Source organism: Balaenoptera physalus (genome assembly GCF_965194825.1).
Source record: "Balaenoptera physalus genome assembly, chromosome: 3".
Classification (NCBI taxonomy): domain Eukaryota; kingdom Metazoa; phylum Chordata; class Mammalia; order Artiodactyla; family Balaenopteridae; genus Balaenoptera; species Balaenoptera physalus.
In genome coordinates, this window is record NC_138890.1 from 131,487,530 (window position 1) to 131,509,847 (window position 22,318).

The 22,318-nt window shown below is 39.4% G+C and overlaps 1 protein-coding gene across 17 annotated transcripts in view; it reads left to right on the forward strand.

Annotated features, from left to right (window-relative positions):
- The window catches only part of PDE4D (phosphodiesterase 4D), a 1,115,543-nt gene that overhangs the window by 1,033,273 nt on the left and 59,952 nt on the right, over nt 1–22,318 (forward strand). The window contains exon 7 of one of the 17 annotated variants that reach the window (XM_082457175.1): nt 8,809–11,761. The exons of the other annotated variants lie outside the window; for them this stretch is intronic. Coding sequence (XP_082313301.1) covers nt 8,809–8,819 — 11 coding nt within the window. The 3' untranslated portion in view covers nt 8,820–11,761. Of the gene's footprint in view, nt 1–8,808; nt 11,762–22,318 lie in introns of those variants that run through there. 17 annotated transcript variants of the gene reach the window in all.

Here is a 22,318-nt window from a genome sequence, read left to right on the forward strand (position 1 = left end):
CCCCAAGAATAAGTTAGTTGCCTCTGTGTTCTGAATGTGCTGTCGGAACCCTCCCCAGTGGTCCACTAGGATTGTTTGTTAGCTCTCCTCACTTCTTGACCAGACTGAATTTCTTAAGGGCAAGAACTTATCTATTCATTTTTGCATGCCCAGCATCTTATCCAGTGTTTAGTATATATTACGTGTTCAGTAAATGTTTGTTGAATGAATCAGTGAATCAGTGGTTTTCCATTAGGAGAGTGAAGAAGGTATATTTCTTAAAACAGAATCCGAAAAGCACACAGGAAGAATTGGGACATTTTTGGTTGAGGTAAAAGTACTTTGACAGGGACCACCTTTGAAACTCCATCTACTCGGGCCTCTTGTATTCTTTGTGAGATAGGAGTATTAATTCTCAGATCCTATCAAAGGAGATCTAGTTATTAAGGGACAAAATAAATTGGTATAAAATCGAATTTCTTGTAAGAGAGTCTCAAATCATATATCCTAAAGACAATATTATAATGAAATGTCTCAGTAGCTTCCAAATACTAATACATGTAATATCATATGACTGAAACAGTATGAGTCAAAGGAAGGAACAGGATGTCTAGGTTTTCAGATTACCTGGTATTCCTTAACAGAATATTTTATTAGTGTATAGTCTCTTGACAGTTATTTTCTGATCTTATTTCCCAAGGAAACTTTAGACTTAAGATGTTTATTCTGCAAAGATAGGTGTGTGATATTTTATTTTCATTATAGATATAACAAGTAGAATGCATTTATCCTTTGTGGCCAGGGAATAAGAGGAGCCCTATGTGTAGAAAGCAGTGAAATCTCCAAAATATGAAAATTGGGTGTGGGTGAACTTGAAGTCAGTGTGTAAGGCAAGCATAGAATCTTCTGACTTTCTTTTCTTTAGTAAAACTTAATTATTTATTTATTGTTAAGGAAAGTCGGAGACCCTGTGGACATTTCTACACCTGAAATACTCCTTACACTTGGAAGTCAGGCTATTTGTTGGAAGGATGGAAAAAAAGCTAATGCCTAAAAAAAAACTAAGCTTGGACAAGGGATCATCGCTAATGGATATATTAATCCATGGATTGCTGATTCTCTCTGATTAAATACTTTTTTTAAAAAAAGTTATTTGGTGAATGAATAAAAACAGATGGTTTATTGACATTTTAGAAAGGAGTAACAAACTCTAGTTAAAAAGAGTCCCAATCTGAATTAACAAATCACCATGTTGTGCAGGATGTTGAAAATTCACTGCCAGTAGATTCATGGCCTGTTCTGAGTATTTCATTCCCATTTGGCTCATTGTGATAAAATACTGGGGCACGGGTAGTCTTTAGGACCTGACAGCAGACTCCACTTTAGCAGGACCAGCATCAGGGCTGTGTGGTTTCTTTTAGGAGGCAATGTAGTCTACCTAGCCCCAAATGCACCAATGAGAGCTTGGCTAGGACTTGCTTACGGTAGCCCATAGAACTCACCTGAAAGAGTACCAAGGATGCAAATGTCACCTCGGCCAATTAGCCTATCAGTTGACTGAAAAAATAAAACACATTTCTAATGTATTTTAGCAAAATATGATATTTTGAAAGGGGTTTGAAATATAACAGGGCTCTTAAAGCTGGATTTTTGTTTCTTTCCAGACTTTGTCTCTTTGTCTGTCAGTCAGTCTCTCTTTCCGTCTCCTTCCTCTTGTGAACTGGTAGGTAACAAGAGAAAACAGATGTCTCATGTTTCTTTATTAATAACAACAACCAAACACTTGAATTCTGGCCACCATCCACGTCAGATTTTTAATTTAAATGGTCTCTTCCTTGGAGTTACCTTGGAAATAGGTTCTTATTCCCTCTCTGTCTCTTTTGTATTTCTGAAAGATATTCATCAATTTAAAATAAGAATTCCAATTTCATTCTAGAGAACTAATACTATCCGATTCTCACTCATTTTTAAATTTCTTTTTCATTCTCCGTACCTCTGCCACTGCCAAATAAACTGATTATCTCAATTTTTATCTTCTCTTTTATATTTTTAAGGCAATAACTGAAATTGGCTTGCTCCGAGGCAGATACTCTAGGTGACAAGATAACTTGAGGCAAAAATGGTTTGAATCAATTTATGGGTAGTTTTGATCACATCTATCAGTTTTATGACCTGCCATTCATAATAGATCACTTCCTAACCTGACCCTGGCCCTGGCCCTGGCCCTGGCCCAGGCCCAGTTTAGAAAACTACTAGCATAGTTACTGGTTGACACTTAAATGCATATCTTCAAGTTTAGTAATCTGAAGGAAAATTTCCAGAGGCATGATAATAAGGAAATTTAATTAAGAGCTCATATTGACTCAGGAATATTATGTACAGCATTGATCCATAGTATAGCTAATACATTCATTATGCTGCAGGTTTCAAGTGATTTCTTAGTACATTGGCCAATCAGAGTGGAACCTGTCTCAACAGGAACGTTGAAAGAGGCAAGGCAATGAAACTTTCATCTTCACTGGGAGTGAACTAACTTGCCAAATCTGGGCCATCAATCATAGTGAATATGTTCAAAACAAATCATACATCTTCCACAGTTCATTGTATTCATCAGCGCTTTTGAAGTCAGCAGTCCAAAGTAGTCACTTTTGGCCAAGTTTTCCATAGCCTGTGGTTTAGGCAATATGCCTCAGCTGTCTTTTTCAAGGCTATGGTTCTCAGATAGTTGTACTCCATGGGCCAGTGTCAGCGAAATCTGAAAGGACAAAAGGGTGGCCTCATTTATAAGGAAGGTCATTACATTGTATCTTTGAAAATGCTGACTTAAAAATCAAGTCATTGTCTAAAAAGTCTTGGAATCACTCAGAGCTTGAATGCATGAATAGATTGGAAGACTGAGTTTCCCACTCATGTACTGTGCTAGCACTCACTGTATAGGCAAAAAAGTGCAGTATGAAGTGTCTATACATGGGAGGGGCAGGAGAGTGTTCAAATATGAAATAATTTATTGTCACTGTTCTGATTGCCTCTTTAAAAAAATGTTTTATTTGGAAGTCATATCAGATATAATAGAAAGCTTTGTGAAAAGTACAGAGAACCCATATGTATTCCTCACCCAGATTGACCCATTGTCAACACTCTGCCGCATGTGCTGTATCACACACACACACACACACACACACACACACACACTACTTTTCTTCTTAGAAGCCCTTGAGAGAAAGCTGCACACATCATGGCCCTCCATCCTCCAACTCCCCAATCTATATCTCCCAAGAACAAGGATACTTTTCTAAACAACTATAATATAGTATCAAACACCTGATTGCCTTTGAATATTTCAGCATGACTTGTTTTTATACCTTTTTACCTCAAATTCTAACCCAGATACTGAAACTGGTAGAAAGAATAACTCAACTATCTAAAAAAAGTCATAGCACTCACGTTTTAAATTTTGCCAACAAACATGGTATGTCAGTATGTGGGAAGTGACTCAATGTTGGTTTTAGGAAAAATACATGTGTTAATACTAATAGAGATTTCCCTTAATAAAGAAATCTTATCTGTTTAGGGATGCGTCTTATCAGTGGCACTGCAGTTAGCTAGCATTCATGAGGACGGACAGAACATCTTGTTTTTCTGTATTTTTGACCCTGTTTTTCCTCTTGTGATCAGATAACCCCAGGTTTTGAAAGATTTCAGTAGTTTCTACTTAGTCAGTGCCCTTGCCTTTCTCCCTGACAGTAAGCGGCAGAGAAGTGGACAGGGCATTGGCAATGCCAGATGGGTTCTGGAGAGATCAGGGGTCCTGTGGTCATTATCCTGACACTACACCACAGCCATTCCTTCACTGAGACAGTCCCAAAATTGTTCTTGTAGCTGTTTTTATCTCCTATCTTATTTTTTTGAATGCAGGTTTGCACTGCTGTGAATAAATAGAACTGAGATTTATGTTTAATAATCTATGTAGCTAATTTGGATAACGCATATCTGACAGTTGCAATTTTTTTCCCAAAGGGCCTTGAGCTGGTATATCCCTCCCCACCCCAGTGTATCCAACAATATGCCTATGTATTGGGGGATCCAATTGAGAACAACAGTGCTTCAGGGATTTAGAATGGGCAGCAAGATTTTCTGTAGGAGGAAGTTGTGATGCTGCAGCAATTTATGAAAAACAGGTCCCTTGGTAACTATGGTGGACACTATAGTGGTACAATCCTGCAAAGTCGTCCAGGAGGTTGTGTGTTCATCCAGTGACAATGTACACACAGAGGTGGGTCTCAAGTATGTGCAAACAACAAGTTTACTACCCTGAACAGATTCTTCATTTGTTCATTTAACGGATTTACACTGAAAGGGAATGTTCCAGGAGCTGGGGATTTGGTAGTAAATAAGACAACCATGGTCTATAACCTCACGGAGCTTATACATAAGCTGTTTGGCTTTAAAATATTATACATTAAGAAGTATTTGTTCTCTGACCATATGACCACCGTATGTCATTCTATAAACCTTTCAGACATGACTTGGATCCACAAGAATTTAGTGTTAAAGCTGTTGGATCTGCAGGAGGAGAGAACATTGGCTTTGAATGACAAATCATAGAAAGAAATAATTTTGAAAAAGATCCTCCAGGTTGTAACGATATAACAAGAGCAGCGTGCTCAGAGACTACTGAGTCAGAAAAAATATGTAAGCATCCATGTGTTCAAGTGTATAAATGAGTGGGGTGGGAGTCCAGGGGGAGAACCTTCTCAGAATGAGGACAGTACTCTTCTTCATGGTGGGGAAACCATTTTTTAGTTCATCACTTCCAGGCTCCCATCAGCTTCCAGGCTGGAATGGCTTCCAAATTAGGCTGGAAAGGCAAATATCTGAATCCTAGGGGAAGCTCCGGGGGTTCTTGCAGGGTTTTGTTTGGCCTATTTTCTCAAAGTTATTTTCAGATAGTTCCAGAGCAAGCTCTTAATTCACAATCTATCACTGCACAATATCTTTGAACTAGAGTAAACCGGAAACCAGTCATCCATTATCTAAATTTCAGCCTGGCCTATGTCAACACACTTCTTGTTGACAAGACTAAGCTATAGTCCTAGATCATAGGTGAATAGGAGTTTTATTAATGGTGTTTGTATTAGTTGGGATTGTATTTGGCTGTGAATATAGACATTTAAAATAGAAGTGGTTTAAACAAGGTAGATGTTTATTTCTGCATCATGTTAAAATCGGAAGGTAGGTAGTCCAGAGCTCATGGGGCAGCACTCCTATTCCATAAAGTCTTCAAGGACACATGCTCCTTCCATTATGTTGCTATTAGACATGGCCTCAATGTGTGAATTCAACCCATGACCCGATATGGCAACCCCAGCTCCATCCATCAACTTCATATTCTAGCCAGTAGAAAAGAGAAGGGAATGGAGAAGGACGCATAAAAGATATATGAGAGATGTCTTTTAATGAGAGTTCCTGAAACTTCCATATAACACTTCTACTTCCAACCCATTCACTAGGACTTAGTCGTATGGTAACACTAGGACTCTGGGAATTTTCTGTTTTGAGTATCCATTTGCTTAGGTAAGAATTGGGATTCTAATAGAGACCTGATGAAGAAAAGCACCAGTATTAGGGACCAGCCAGCAGTCTCTGCCACAATGTTGCCTATTAATAATGTTGCATGTGTTTTAAATATTTGATATCAGTGTGCAGAAGTGTATTTGCAATGTCATTTGTAGTATGATCTTATACAGTATGAGCTTAGTAGCTGCAGTTTTCAGGAAAGTCGTGTTAGGATCTGCTAGAATATTTTACCTACCCTGGCTAAGGGTCTAAAGATTACATGTGCTAGCCTAATGACTAATTTGAATAGTCTGTGGAAATAGATTCCCTACCTCAAAGCTGGTGTGTTCACCTAGAATTGGGGAAAGGAGAAACTGGTAGCCCAGAACAAAAGTAGTTTGGGCTCTTAAAACTGTTTGAGGCTCTTCATGTTCTTACCAACTCATACCCTCATCTAAATTTGAATCACAGGTACATTTTGAACTTACAGTACAGTCCTAAAGTCCCACACAAGGATTACTCTGCTTGTTCTAACAAGATTGTGTCCCAGCAGGCATGCCACAATTTGAGGGTTACAAATAGGGAGGTCTGAAAAGAGAGGGGCGGAGGGGGTAATTTCTCTTAACTCTACTGCAGTGTCTTGGATTAAGGTAGACAATGGTTCCCATTTTGCTGACATGAGGCAGCTATGTCACTAAATAGGGAGAATGAACAGTCACAGAGCTGATTTAATTTCCAGCGGGGTTTATGGAAGCACTGAAACATGCTGTAGCCAAATGTTCCTAAAAGTATGAAGTAATCTAATTCATTCCATCATTACAAGAAATTAAAGCCAAGAACAATTACACCCCAGTAGTAAAAAGAATCAGTTCAAGTGCCATTGTTATTGACTGAATGAAGTGAGCTTTCTGATTACCTTGACCAGCCAACATTTTAATTTTTGTCTGTCCATTTATTCCAAATCGCATTAGAGGGGCTTAAACTGATTTTGACCAAAGAAGCTACATTATTAAGGTGCAGTTTAATCTGAGAAGCTTAATTACTAGATTAGAGTTTTCGAATGGACGTGTCTTCTAGATTTCAGTAACTGGGGATGTAATTGTTAGTGGTTCTTTGTTTCTTAGTGTTCCTAAGTGGTTCAAGATGAAAGAAAGACTTAAATTTAGAGAATTGATTTTTTCCTGTTGTTTCACCAAGAGTGTCTCTGAACAGAGATGCCTGTTCTTCCAGCAGTAGGCTCAAAGCTCCTGTATGCTTTGGTGATTTGAGAGAATTGCTTCCATAGAGGAAAGCCTTGGGCCGGTGTGGTACCCAGACTTCCGGAAGAGGCAGGGCTGGACAGCTAAACGATGTGTGATGAACTCTCCCGTAGTGTCCATATGATTTAGCGTCCACACCAGGACACTTTTGAGAATGAAATGCAATGCTATTCATATTTATGCTGGGAGAGCAAACATAAACCTGGTCAATTCAAGGCCAATTAGAATATATGAAACCCCTACCCATATGGAACACAGGGCGATAGATATGTAAACAAACAAATGAAATGGGGTGTTTAGGCACCCAGAGAATAAGCCATTCTGTAGGACATTAGGGGGGGAAACTGAAGATAAGGTTCACTACGCCAGGGATTTCTCTTCGCAGCACAGTTACTCTAATCACGCAATATCTCAGAGCGTGAGCCTTACTAGCCCCTGAACCATGTTAATATTCCTCTAACAGTCTAGTTGTTGATTCTCAGAGGTGTGAGAAGCTCTGGAAACATCACAGAAAGGTAGCCTTAATAAAGGGACTGTTTCATGCTTTTTGCAGTTCAATTCAACAAAAATATTGGATATCTGGTATGTGACAAACCAGTGTTTTGCACCAGAGATAGAAAAATGTATTGATATGGTCCCAACCCTGGAGAAATTCATTCTAGTAGTAAACAAATCATGGCAATAGATTATTGAGTGATTTAATTACTTGCAAAGTTGGCTTTCATGCATCAGATATGATATCTGCCAGTCTCTGTCTTTAGAGGGAACTCCTGCTGGGTGGTCACCTGGGTTTTTCTAGACCCCCACTCATGCTAGACACTATGGTAAATAAAAGGGGTGAGTGGGTTGTCATAGTGACACTGTTTTTACTCAGAGGTCTTTGTTTTCCAGACTGTTAATTTACTTTTTTCCACCTGGAAAGCCCTTCCCAACCATCTGAGCTGTTCTGACCAAATCAGCAGAGACAAGCGACAGAGATTCAGGATGTCTGGGTTAAAAAGGTTTGCTTGTTTAATTAGATAAACAATTTGAGAGTACTCTCCAGGATTACTCTTCTTAGTCACATCAATAAAGGCTGGGAAGACCCTCTCAGTCAGTCAGTGAATAATAGAATCTGGGAGAAGAGTGAAACACTGGAAGGGGCTGGAAATAATTCAGAAAATCCTAACATACTCCATGTGCCTGCATCTAAAATTCCTCACCATCATGCTTTTCTGAGCACTGACTTTCACACACACGCAATCCAATTAATCTTCAAAATCACCCTGTGATGTAGATCCTGCTCTCGGCATTTTTCAAATTAGAGAACAAGCTTAAACAAGCGAATTAGCTTATATGAGGGTCTCAGGCTAGTCAGTGGCAAAACTCAGGCTGGGAAACAAGGACTGACTTACTCCAAGCACTGTTCTCTTGAATTTTCAGTCCCTCTGTGGCGCAGAATAAACCAGCATATAGTCCACTCAGAGATTAAGAGGAGCCGGGGCCCACCCAGCCTCGTTTCTAAGTAAAGGAATAAGGGGGTGGCGGCAGCTCAGAGCTCCAGTGGGGGCTTTACTCCTGTAGAAGAAGCACCTTCCTTCTGCAGCCAGCCAGACAGGTTCAATTCAAGTGCCAGTCTCACCCTGAAGGACAATTACATTATCAATGGTTACTTGCCCTGATGAATTCATTTCTAAACTTTCAATCCCCACAAAGAGAGCAGGACCCTGGGGCCCCAGGGACCAACTCATGGGGAGGAGGACGGGGCAGGCAGAAGGGGCAGCAAATGGGGAATTCAAGCTGCAAAATTTAAATTCTCAAAGGGTTGGATTTTTTCCACCCACTTATCTGCCAGCCCCAGCTTTTCTCCTCTGCCCCCCACAGTTTCCTTGTCCTTTTCACATAAACATTGTCTTCTTCGTGTTCTCAGCTTCCAGTTGTCTGGATTTCTCCACTTTTAGAGACCCATGCCTACCCTTTCCTCCTTTGCCCCAGTGCCTGTAGCTCTCTGCCTCCTTTTCTCTCTCACTCCTAGGCTTCCACTGAAGAGAATTTGGAGAGTTGGAGAAGGAAAAGACTGTTTTTGTGTCTGGTGTGCCTGAAGCCTAGTGCCACGAGCTGGTTCTTGCCCCATCTGAGCCCCCAGGCCCACTCTTGCTGTTCCCTAAATCCCAACCCAGTTTGCAAACTCTGATCATGAGTTACCAGGTGGAGGAGGGCTTGGACATTGTCTCCAGGAAGACTGGCATGCTTCTGCCTTAGCACGCATGAATTTCATTTTCTTTTTTTTTAATTTTTATTTTATATTGGAGTAGAGTTGATTTACAATGTTGTGTTAGTTTCAGGTGTACAGCAGAGTGATTCAGTTATACATATACATGTATGTATTCGTTTTCAAATTCTTTTCCCATTTAGGTTATTACAGAATGTTGGGCAGAGTTCCCTGTGCTATACAGGAGATCCTTGTTGGTTATCTATTTTAAATATAGTAGTTTGTATATGTCAACTGTTTGAAATCACTGTGACTATTCATTTTTGGATGAGCACCTCTAGACTAGGGGCTCCCTGAAGCCAGAGATCTGAATTCAGCTCTGTACATTGAGCACCTCTTAGAGTATGAGATACCCCCTAACAGATGTCCAACAGATATTTGTTGAGTAATGAGTCGAACCAAAGTTTAAGTAGACAAGAATGAATCAATGTCAATAAAATCAATAAAACAATGTCTAGTTTCCCAACTTTGTCCATCAAAAGGACTTACCCCCTGGTAAAACCAAAACAGACAATGTATATGGATTCCCTCCAGCTCCAGAACCCGTCATCCTAAATCTTCTCCTGAGTGTCCCCCTCCCTGGGTGATCTCAGGATCACTGCTCCCCAGACTTTCCTGCTGCTTCTAGGGAGAGCTTGTCATCTGCTTCTATGCAGAGCTTCCTTTGGAGGAACTTTTACATGAAGGAAGTGGCCTGGGAAAGGCAGGAATGGAGTAGATGGAAGAAAAGAGGGAAGGAAGGATAGGATGAACAAGGGGTAAATATGACCAAATGTGCAGATGTGGGACTCTGGGGGGACTTGCTGACAGGAGGTGGGGACTGTAGGCGGGGTCAACCACAAGGGATGGTGGGGACAGATGGGTCTAGTGAGATGGATTTTAGAGGACATCCCAGGAGTCTAACTGAAGTTTAGATACAAACCTATATGCATTAGAATCCAGAATATGGTCTTGCGTAAGGAGAGATATTATTATTATTATTATTATGACAGAAGAGGTGCTTTGGGAACATAAGATTATGTAGGAGGGATTGAAAGAGGAAAAGACCCCTAGAAACTGAGGCAAGAGCTAGGTTTTCTGGGAATTTCTTTGTAAGAGTTAAAATGTGGGCCAAATGGAAAGATTTATTTTTCCTATTCATTTGCCAGTGAAAGGCATAGGATGTGTGGCAGTTTTTGGGAAACAGTGCTCCCTGTTTGGTTGGGTCATTAGTAATTTTTAGGTCATTGGAGTCAGATATTTTTGGTCAGGCCAAGTTCCTCACAGCACATCTCATAGGGGTCCAGTTGGTGCGTGAACAGCTGAGATCATTTGGCCAAGACCGTCCCTGAGTAATTATTGGAACCTGGTAAGGAATCTCTGTCTTTTGACTCCAAATCAAATAGTCTTTGTGACCCTACATTAGCCTTCCGGATTCCAGAAACATTTAACTTAATTTTTCTACCTTGAAATTATAATATCCTTATAGGCTTGTCTCAAACACTACTCTCAGGAAGACTTCTGTCACCTGTGCTAATAAGCACTGCAGATATTAGACGTTGCAATCTGGCCACTAAGGGTTATGACTTTTTTTTTGTTCCGTCCTTAAAATGTTTAACTTTTTAAAACTAGTTGCCAAAACTTTAAAAACAGATTTTGCATATAAAAACTCCAAATGTGGGGATTCTTTTGAAAAATCTGAAAATCTGGCAACAGTTGGCCATCATTCCCACATGTGCCCTCTGAAGTCTCCACCTACTTCCCCTTCAGTACCCCCAACCACGTCATTCATCCATTCATTCATATGATCTGGCTCCTATAAGGCTTGTTAGTGAGTGATCTATGCTTTATGTGTTCAACTGGTAAGCCTCTAGTGTCCTAAGGAACCTCACACATGTATGGAGAAATGACTTATGAAGTATCTGCATGTTAGACAGCTCATACCTTAAAGAACCCTGTGTTCTACTTACATCTCCCTTGCAGTAGAAAAGTAGAGGGAGAGTTTTTATTGCAAAGTGGGAAGAAGAAACAAGAGGGAGACAAAGCTAACAATTATTAAGCTAGATGATTCCTTACCTCCGTGTTTTCAAACTTATTGGTAGATTGCAAAATCAGTTTCATGGATCACAATCAATATTCTTAAATAGAATAGAAAACATCAGAGTGAATCATACATGGTAAGAGTAAATATTTCATGTAAGTTCTATTTCAGTTCTTTATATACTGGATCAAATATGTGTCCTGTGTGTGTGTGTGTTTCAATTATGTACAGATTTCCTTTATATGGTGTGTATATCATTCTTTCACTTTCACTTAAATGCATAGTTTGTTAAACAAAAACTATAAACAAATTTTGCCATGACTATTATATATAACACACGAAAGTTGCTTTTAATAGGAGTTCACTCCCTCCTACCTTTTTTTTTTCAGTAGTGTGTATGTGTTAGTCCCAAACTTCTAATTTATCCCCACACCTTTCCCCTTTGGTAACCATAATTTTGTTTTCTACGTCTGTGAGTCTCTTTCTGTTTTGTAAATAAGTTCATTTGTAATTTTGTTTTGGATTCCACATATAAGTGATATCACATGATATTTGTCTTTCTCTAACTTACTTCACTTTGTATGATAGTCTCTAGGTCCATACATGTTGCTGCAAATGACATTATTTCATTCTTTTTTATGGCTGAGTAGTATTCCATTATATATATATATATATATATATATATATATGGTTATATATATGTGTATATATATATATATATATATATATATGGTTATATATATATGTGTGTGTGTATGTATGTATATATAAAACCACATCTTCTTTATCTATTCATCTGTCAATGGACATTTAGGTTGCTCCCATGTCTTGGCTATTGTAAATAGTGCTGCTATGAATATTGGGGTGCATGTATCTTTTCAAATTAGGGTTTGCATCTTTTCTGGGTATATGCCCAGGAGTGGGATTGCTGGATCATATGGTAGCTCTATTTTTAGTTTTTTAAGGCACCTCCATATAGTTCTCCATAGTGGCTGCACCAATTTACATTTCCACCAATTGTGTAGGAGGGTTTCCTTTTCTCCAACCCCTTACCTTTTTAAACCAAAGAGGTATCAAAACCTTCCTGTACGTATTTTTTATATTAAGAGTCAGCACCCACACTTCTTCAAAAAATGAGCACAATTAACAATAGTATTCATTGTACTTCCTACTTTAAACAAGTATACTGGTCATAGTATAAAATGTGTTTCTTACTGTGGTTCACTGTCAAAAATGTTTAAAAGCCACTTCCTTATCTGATATAATCTTCCCCCAAAACTCTGTATGGGTAGAGTCTGAGCCTTTAAGAAAATGACAGTCTCTACAGGAGTTGAAGTTCCCCATAATTTTTACTTGTTGGAAGGTCTCAGAGAATGCCAAAAAGGAATTAGCTGGGGCCTTGAAGCTGATGAATAAAGGGAACTTTCACGCTGGGAAGCCATGATTATTAGGTCACCAGGACAAATTATGAAAACAAAATAAACAGACTGAAATTAGAATGTGGACCTAAATATCCAGAAGCTTCTCCATTGGTTATTTTGCCACAAAATATTATATGAATGAAATAAATAATGCCAATGAAATGGTAGATGCTCTGAGAATAGTGGTGTTAGCAAAATGGCAAAATTCATGAAACTTAAAAGTTGTACTTCAAGAGTTAAGGTATGTAATGCCATTTAAAAATATAAAGTAAAAAATATAAAGTTAAAATATAAAGTCACCAGAAGGCCACACCACAGCAACTTATTTTAATGGATCTCAAACTTGTCTTTAAACCTAAACCCTTAATGAACTCAATGCGAAATGTCCACACATTAAATAAATAATTCTAGCTGGTAAATATATCCTGGAGATTTATAAAAATATTTATAATATATGTGTAGTCATTATGTTTTCAGACAATAGGAAGAAAATTGCTATTCAACTTTTTTTTCTCTAATCAAGGAGCTGTAATTTATGCATAAACCTGTAATACGCAAAATAAAATATGGTTTTGCAAGATCAGAGGATGGCAAGAAGTGTCCAAATTGTTTTGAAATAATATATATTTTCAAAAGCTAATCTTAAGAATGAAATAAAACATGAATGGCATGCTTTAAGCATCTAGCTTAATAAAACGACTACAGTTTTTTGTTGTTTTTATTGGAGTATAATTGCTTCACAATGTTGTGTTAGTTTCTGCTGTACAATGAAGTGAATCAGCTCTATGTATACATATATCCCCTCCCTCTTGGACCTCCCTCCCACCCCTCAGGTCATCACAGAGCACGGAGCTGAGCTTCCTGTTCTTTACAGCATGTTCCCACTAGCTATCTGTTTTACCCATGGTAGTGTATATATGTCAGTCCTAATCTCCCAATTCATCCCACCCTACTCTTCCCCCCTGTGTCCACATGTCCATTCTTTACGTCTAAATAGTTTAAAGTAACAGGTACAATGAATACTCTTGCTTATTGTGTTCGTTTTCAGAGAGATGCAGGGGCTAACTACTACTAGTATCAAAAATATGTACAGAATTGTTTTTTTATTTATTTTTATTTTTGGCTGTGTTGGGTCTTCGTTTCTGTGCGAGGGCTTTCTCTAGTTGCGGCGAGCGGAGGCCACTCTTCATCGCGGTGCGCGGGCCTCTCACTATCACGGCCTCTCCCGTTGCGGAGCACAGGCTCCAGATGCGCAGGCTCAGTAATTGTGGCTCACGGGCCTAGTTGCTCCGCGGCATGTGGGATGTTCCCAGGCCAGGGCTCTAACCCGTGTCCCCTGCATTGGCAGGCAGATTCTCAACCACTGCGCCACCAGAATTGTTTTGATAACTGTGTTTGAAGAAGAGATGAGGAGGAAATGGATGCAGTTAAAATCAGCTGTTACGTGTTACATGTAACAAACTTGATAAATATTTATAATTTTTTAAACAAATCATGCATTTAAGTTGAAAGGAAACCAACAAAACGAAATAGGCATATGGTTATGTGATTCTTTAAGTTAGTCTTAAATTCAAATAAAATATGGAACATGGTCTGGGGTTCAACCTTCTGTGGGGTGTATTTTTAGCTCTATTTACACATGAAAAAACTGATAGATGGAAAAGTTCAATAATGCACCCAGCTTTGCCGCATTGTTGCTAAGTTGCAGAGGCAACATTTGAGCCTAGGTCTCTGTCCCCAGTGTCATGCTCTTTCTATTGCTCATGACTGTCATCGGAGGCCACTAACATAGATGCCTCTAGAAACCTTGGTTTGTTGCTCACTGTGCATCTGGACTCCTGCAATGGATTCTTTTATTTATTTATTTATTTTTAATTTTTATTTTTGGCTGAATTGGGTCTTCGTTGCTGCGTGTGGGCTTTTCTCTGGTTGTGGCGAGCGGGGGCTACTCTTTGTTGTGGTGCGTAGGCTTCTCATTGCAGTGGCTTCTCTTGTTGTGGAGCACAGGCTGTAGAGGGCAGCCTCAGTAGTTGTGGCGCACGGGCTTAGTTGCTCCGTGGCATGTGGGATCTTCCCAGACCAGTGCTCGAACCCGTGTCCCCTGCATTGGCAGGTGGATTCTTAACCACTGCGCCACCAGGGAAGTCCTGCAATGGATTCTTAATCTACCTCCTCCTTTGCTCATTTTATCCTCCTGGGCCACAAGCACACTTCTGCAATTCCCTCAATATCCATTAGCTCAAGGCCACACATTGAAGTATCCCACTCTGTTTCCCTCCTGCTCCCTGGAAGGAGTCTACTCCATCCGGGCTATTTTCCACCCACACATGGAACCTTTATTCAGGCTTCAGATGTTTCTTCTACCTGCAAAGAATGCCAATTGACTCCCTCCTCCCACCCACAGCCACTCAAACCACAGACTGCGCCGAAGACCTCCATCCAGGTTCACCTTCTTCCTGGAACCCTGCACACCTAGCTGCCGTCCATACCTCCTGCTCCCTGCCCTGAGCCACAGTGGCACTTCCAAGCTGATGATTTCCATGCCACCTTCCACTGTCTCTAGGCAGCAACTGGTCATGTGTCTGATTTTCTCAGCAGGGTATTATAAGTTCCTTCCCAGGCCCAGGCCACTGAATCTTTCATGTTCTTGTATTTCACAGCAACCAGCACAGCAGAGAGGCTCAATAAATATGTATGGATTGTTGAACTGCTCTCTTTCTGGGATAAGAGAGAGAAAGGGGAAGGAAGGGGACGAGGAAGATTACTCTGGCCATTTCTCAACAGTACATGAGGGCATGAGGAGGGGAAAGATGTCCTTGGTGGAGATTTCAAATATATTGGAACCTACAGAACATATGTATTGTGCTTATGTTTTCAGACTCACCTGACATGATATAGAGCAAAGTTTTCCAGAGTATGCTTCAAGACATTATAGTTGTTGCACTCCAAGATCAAATATGTTTTAATAATAATGACATTATTATTATGACATTATTATTATTATGACATTAAATGACATTAAATAGGTCTCTTTGCTGTAGAACTTCTAGCTTTTGGTAGGTTCATCTCCATTAAAATCACTGCTCCTTAAAATCATATATAACATTTCCCAATGTTGTTTGCCCACAGAATTCTCTTAGTAAGGAGACTCTCATAGGAATTATGTTCATTTAAACATTCTTTGGGAAACGTTGGAGTGATATCTCCCAGTAACTATATAGTAAGTGGTGTTCCGTCATTAACCAATGACATAATTGTACGTATTTTTAAATACTAGTGACTTTGTGTGATTTGGTGTGGTCTTGTGAAGGCCATTCTAGATCTTAGATTCTTCACTCATGTTCAGCCCAGAACTGGTTAATAATTGAAGGATGATGGTAAGAAAATAGTAATTGGCTTAGGATTGAGAACCTGTGAGAGTGGAAGTAACCCTTTATGTAAGAAATGCTTTCTTGTAGATTAATTTATTTAAACAACCTTATAAGTTGGGTCAGAATAATAGTTACTATTGATTGAGTACCTGCTATAAGTCAGATATACGTGCATTACATGCATTTTCACATGCATTTCTCATAAAAATTAATTCCCAATTTATACAATGGGCTCAGGTATTTAAACGACTAATTTAAGATAACATGATGACTAGAACAATGGCAAAGCTGGAATTCAAATTCTGGGTGACTTAAAAATCTACACTCTTTCCGATCTGTCATACTGCTTCCCATGGGGAACTCTACGGGTTGTCGGTCCTTGCATGTGTGTGTAAGAGCTTTCTTATCCAAATCTAAACCTCCCCAGATACCCTTGTACAATTAGAAAACTAATTTCTTTTACTTAAGCTTGTGTATGGTGCCAGTTTATGCACAAGTAGACCATCCATGTATATATGATATAATCTTGAGTGCTGAAGCTTGCTCCATAATGTATACACATTTAACAAACGCAGGTTTACCAGTAGGCTGACGTGGCTTCTCACTCATATGTTCTACTTATAGCACAAGTAGTGAGTATAAAAATGGGACATAAGAAGTTACCCTTCTCAAACCTATTCATAGCCTATTTGAAAGAGCCTACTCTTTCTTTGGACACCTTTTGTATAGATATATTTTTCTTAGCTCAGACTTCAATTCCCTTAAATGGAATGAATGTCTCTTTGGCATTACTTCTCTTTAGGTATCCCTAGTGAAGGGGAGTAAGGAAACAAAGAAGGCAGCAGAGGTACCAATTCGGAGTAAAACATTCTGGAGCAGTTTTGATTAAAATAATTATTTTCTTTTCTCCATTCAGGAAGGAATTCTCCACCTGGAGTCCTTGGGGACTTCAGGGAAGCCAGTGAACACTTTTAAAATAAAAACTCTGATTATATGAACTTATGTCCAGTTTTCTGGTGAGGTTTGCTTTAGATTCTCCAAAGGTTTATTAGACTTCCAAAAAGGTTTACAAGCATTGTACTTTTTGAAGTACAGGGAATCAAAATATACCTACCACCAATGTCTCCTTTATGGGCAATCACTTAAGGGAGTTTTCCTTCCATGTGAAAAGTCGGAACAAAGATTGGGAGATAAGGATGATGGAGTGTACAAGATAGAATAGTGAGCAATGAATCAAGTATAGGTAATGGTGAAAAGAAATACATGATATAATGTGACCATGAATTATAAAGATTGAGAAAGGATTCTTAAGACAGAAAAGTCATATTCTAAGGAAAATCTAAATAAAAGTCTGGAATTAAAAAATCTAAATTATTTTTTAAAGCATAAAACCAACAGAATATGTATGTGTGGGGTGTAGGAATGGGGAAACAGATGGGGATGGGGTGGATGCAGGAGATGAAGTAGTGAAAACACAGAATAATCTAATGGGGAGGCCATAGACAGTATTTAAGTTTATTACATTGAGGGAGAAATATAGATTTAAATATGGCTGTTAGAAAATAACACTAGCACTACAGATTGGCTAAACTCATAGAGCGGCAAGAATAGGTAAGTAGGTAGGAGATCCAGCTATTCTCCCAATTTTGATTTGCATGGGGAACCCATTCTCTTGATCTTGGTAGGATGGATGGCAAACAGCCTTTAGTTCATTCACTTGTTCCCCTCAAACTTCATACCTGCACATTGATGGAATCTTTCAAAATTTTGCCTGATTTTATAAAGTTCATTCTCTGTATTTATCATAATACCTATCATTTCAGTATAATATTAATATATCTTCCCAAAGACACCGTGATGCATAAACCATTCCAAAGTTCTGGCAATGTTAGCTCCTGATACTCTTTAACAACAGACAACACAGTTCGAAAGCAAGAGATGTAGCATAAGAGATAGATGAAGATGGATACATCTAGAGAGGCATACCCAGGACATAATGACTACTTAAATCTTACTTGGAAAGAAATATCCTTATTTGTTATAAAGCATGCCTACTTATTGGTTATTTGCTCACAAATACTTGTTGAGTGCCTGTAAATGTCAGCAACTGTCCTAGGCACTTGTAGAAAAGCCTAGACACACATATAAAAGTGACATAAACACAGTCATAGAGGCAGAAGCCAGCAAATTGTATCTAGGTGGAAGGATTGGCTGAGAATGGCAGCCTTAGATGGGATGGTGAATAAGAGGAGCTGGAATGGTGTGGAAAAGCCCACTGGAAAAAAAAAGGCCTTCTGTGAACTCAAGAAGTATGGCATTCATAGAATAAGAAGCAGGGAGTTTGTGCAGCTGAATTTTGAGTGAGGAACTTACACATTAAAAACAGAGCTTAAGGAAGATTATTCTGACTTTATAAACAGGGCTGTGGTGAGAAAAACTGCACCCAGGGAGATCCAGTAGTCCGCTGTTACACGAATCTAGAAATATATAGATGAGGATTTGGCTGAAGGTGGCAGTTGTAGAAATTAAGAAGAAATTGGTAAATCAATTGGCAAAGTATTAGATGGGAATATGGTTGGGGGCAGGGGTAGAGGGTATAAATATACAGCAGAGAAAGCAAGACCTTCTATTTATCGATAACTTTCTTTCTCAAAATATCTCAATTTCAAATGTAAAACATTCATACCTGGTATACAGTTGAGCTAAACTCACAGAGTTCCAGAACCATGGTATTGGATGGGACCTTTGAAGACATCTGGTCAATTCTGGAATGCCCTCTATAGTAATACCTGACCCCACCCGGGTTAATCAGTCATGAACAACTTCAAAACCAACACCTCACCCAGATTAACATAGTGTCAGAAGTTATAAAATAAGCAAGTACCAGAGCTGGGTAGGAAGTAGAGATCACCTAAGCAAACTCCTTACTTGCTATAAGGAATGCTTTGTGCAAGAACTGACAGAGATAAAGATGACTGTGTCATCCCTGAAGGTTGATGGAAGCACAGATACCCTCCTACAAGCCCCCTCCCCACGGGAATCAAAATGACTCCTAAGGTTGTAACAGGAGTATGAAAATAACATACATAGTTCTAATAGTTTTTTTTTTTCAGCCTTTTTGCAAAATGTTTGTTGTTCTTTTATTGAAACAAATCCCCAGAGAGAAGCTTCCTCACTAGCATTTCTAATCTTTGTTGGTGAAATATAAATTGGGAATGAAAATCATCTTACCTCAAACCGGTGGGTGTATATGGTCTGTTTTGGATATCAGTGGCTATGCCTTGATACTCTCTCCTTTGAAATTCTTTTTCTTTGCTTCTGAGAGCTTCTCTCCCTACCTTTCTGGCAGCTTCTCCTCTCACACTAGGCCTCCTAACTGGTCTTGTCTTTCTCCAACCCTCTTTTCACACTTCCCAGAGTAATCTTTCTGAAAAGCAAATCTGACCATGTGACATTCTTGCTTAGATTTTTAGTGGCTCCTTCGGGAAAAAACCATAAACTCTTGGAATAGTATACTAAATCCCCCATAACTGCCTCTCCACCTTTATCTTTGTCCATTGCTGGACCCCAAACTTAGCATTCTTCTCTGCTTGTAGCTACCTGAATGGCCTATGTTCTCTAACTGGCAGTGACACGTTACTCTCTATCTTAGATGTCACCTCCCATTTCTCACCTGGTTCACTCTTCAATTCATCCTTGGAGACTCAAGGCTGGCATTCCCTCTTTCAGAAAGTTTTCCCAGATCTCTCCTGAGATGTGGTAGTTGGCACCTTCCCTGTCCCCCATCTCTGCCTTGTGCCGACTTTGCTGTACCTACTGCCTGGTTTTGGTGGAAACTTACATACATATCTCCAATAATTGCCTTCCTCATTGGACTATGAGCTTCTTTAAACCCAAAGTTATTTATTTCCTTCCATTTGGTGTACCCAGCGCCTGGGACCTAGCAGGTGTTCAATATATGTTTATTCAAGTGAAAAGAAAATTATTATAACCAGTAGAATGTAAACTCCTTGAGAGTAGGCAGGAACTTTTAACTACCTTGTTCATTGCTATATCTCCATCATTTGGTGCAGTGCCTGGAAAAGAATCTAGTAGGTAAGCAACACAAGGTTATTTAACTCACGGTCTCTCACTTAAAATAATCTACAAGGTTCTTGTTATTATCCCCAATCTACAGATGAGGAAATTAAGGTCCAAGAAAGATTAGGTGATGTGCCAGGGATTATGGCTTGTATGTAGTGGAATGGAGATGGGAACCACCTCCTACTCTTCTAGTTTTCATCAAGGAGTAATATTACTTATAGTCGTTCACATGTCACATAAAGTCCGCAATCCAGATGTCTGATTAAGCTTGGCTCAAACTCCAATTCCTTGGACAAAATTCCTTCCTGCTCTTACACTGAGTTCCAAAAGCTCCCTCCTCTTTCTCTGTCTCTTCTCAGTGTCAGCTCAGGCTGACATTTCAGTTTGAGCCAATCTGGCCTCCAAGCTCAGATTAAACAAAACAAAATCTCTTTATCTCAGCATTTTGTACCTTCAGTAACTTTATTAAAGACTGGGGGGGAGTGGGAGATTTATAGGGTGAAATTATCCTGTAAACAAAACTGACTCCTTTCTGTTACACACACACACACACACACACACACACACACACACACACACCACATATATTCCCACTGGAGCAACAAGCATATTCTGCCCCTTTCCTATGTGGAAGAGACCACAGGTTAGTTCCGCCCAAACCAGTACTCCTTAAAGTCCCATCTTCTGTAATAAGTAGCCTTGTCAAGCACTTTCTTGCACTCTCCCTGAAAGAAATTCTGGTGAATAGAGTTAATGATGAATACAATATGATGACAATTTCAGAAGACTGTAGTTTTTAAGAGCAAGAAGTCTATTCCTTCGGAAGTCCCACTGAGCAGTCCTTCTATTCATGCCTGACATGTCATGAGAGCAAATGCTTATGTCAAATTTTAATACTGAGATTGTCTTAGATAAGAATAATCATCAGAAAAGCAAATATTCTGTAAATTATTTACTTTATTCTACCAATAACATGGCTGAAGATAATGGTCTCACTGACTTCAGCCTTGCCTCCCTCAATCCCATTTACTGCAGAGTCCTAGAATTTTCCATCTTAATAAAACCAGATCCCCTATCAAGCAGTACTCCAAATCACTCAGTGGTTCCTCCTTTTGAAGATTCAGTCCAAAGCCCCTACACATGCCTGACAAGACTTCCATGACCAGTGTCTGTGGATTTCTCCAGCCTCTTTCCCCCGAGCAAGGTCCTACTCATGGGAGTTCCTTTCCCTACATACACATATACATACATCTTTTGAACTCAGGCCCATGTGCTTGTTCATATTATTTTCCCTTAAAAACTCTTCCCACCCCCTTCACTTACCTCCTGTTTCATTCTTTAAGCCTCAGCCTTCTCCCACTCCACCTCTGATTTAAATTGCCTTCTGTAATTCTCCCGTAGCCTCCATGCTTCCTTCTTTCAGAATGCTTTCTACAATATAGTATGCTGAAACCATCTCCACCCCTGGACTCTAAGCTTTCCTTGGATAAGGGGCACATTCTTTCATTCATCTTGTTTTTGCAGACTCTAATAAAGTGCGTGACACATACTTGGTGCTAAATAAATGTTTGTTGAATTTCTGATGGTACTAGAAGTCAGTGAAATCCAATCTTGTATTTATTTCATTAAAAAATTCTACTAGAGCCTTAGGCAGACCCAGAAAAAAAAATCATAGATAGTGGGAAGATAGAAAAAAACTCACAAAATTATGTACACCTTCTCCTTGGAGGTTTTTTGAAGTACTAAGTGAAATTTTATATTTTTCATAAGATTTCAAAACAAGAACTTGATGCCAGAAATACACTTGGAAATGAGAACAGCTTGCCACTGGCAAGCTCTGCTTAAACCTGTTACATGTACACAATGTACACATTGAAAGTGTATCCAACTCCTTCATGTATTTCCCATCAGATAAAATGTAGAGACAAAAAAAAGTCAGCAAAAGTTAGAGCTAAATTGCATCAATCTTTTACTGTAGCAAATTCAGGGAGTGACTAGCTTGAAGCAATACATGGTGAAGTGGAAATCATTTTTCTCCAGTTCTACCTGCTTTAGACACTATCAATTCCATCCTTAGGAACAAAGAGGGAATTTGGGTGGGAATTAGGAAAGGAGAAGCTGGAATTGCTTAGGAAGATATACATTTAATTACTTGCTCTTAGGAGATGTTTAGTGAAGGGCTTTTTTTTTTTTTAATTTATTTATTCATTTATTTATGGCTGTGCTGGATCTTCGTTTCTGTGCGAGGGCTTTCTCCAGTTGCGGCGAGCGGGGGCCACTCTTCATCGCGGTGCGCGGGCCTCTCACTATCGCGGCCTCTCTTGTTGCGGAGCACAGGCTCCAGACGCGCAGGCTCAGTAGTTGTGGCGCACGGGCCT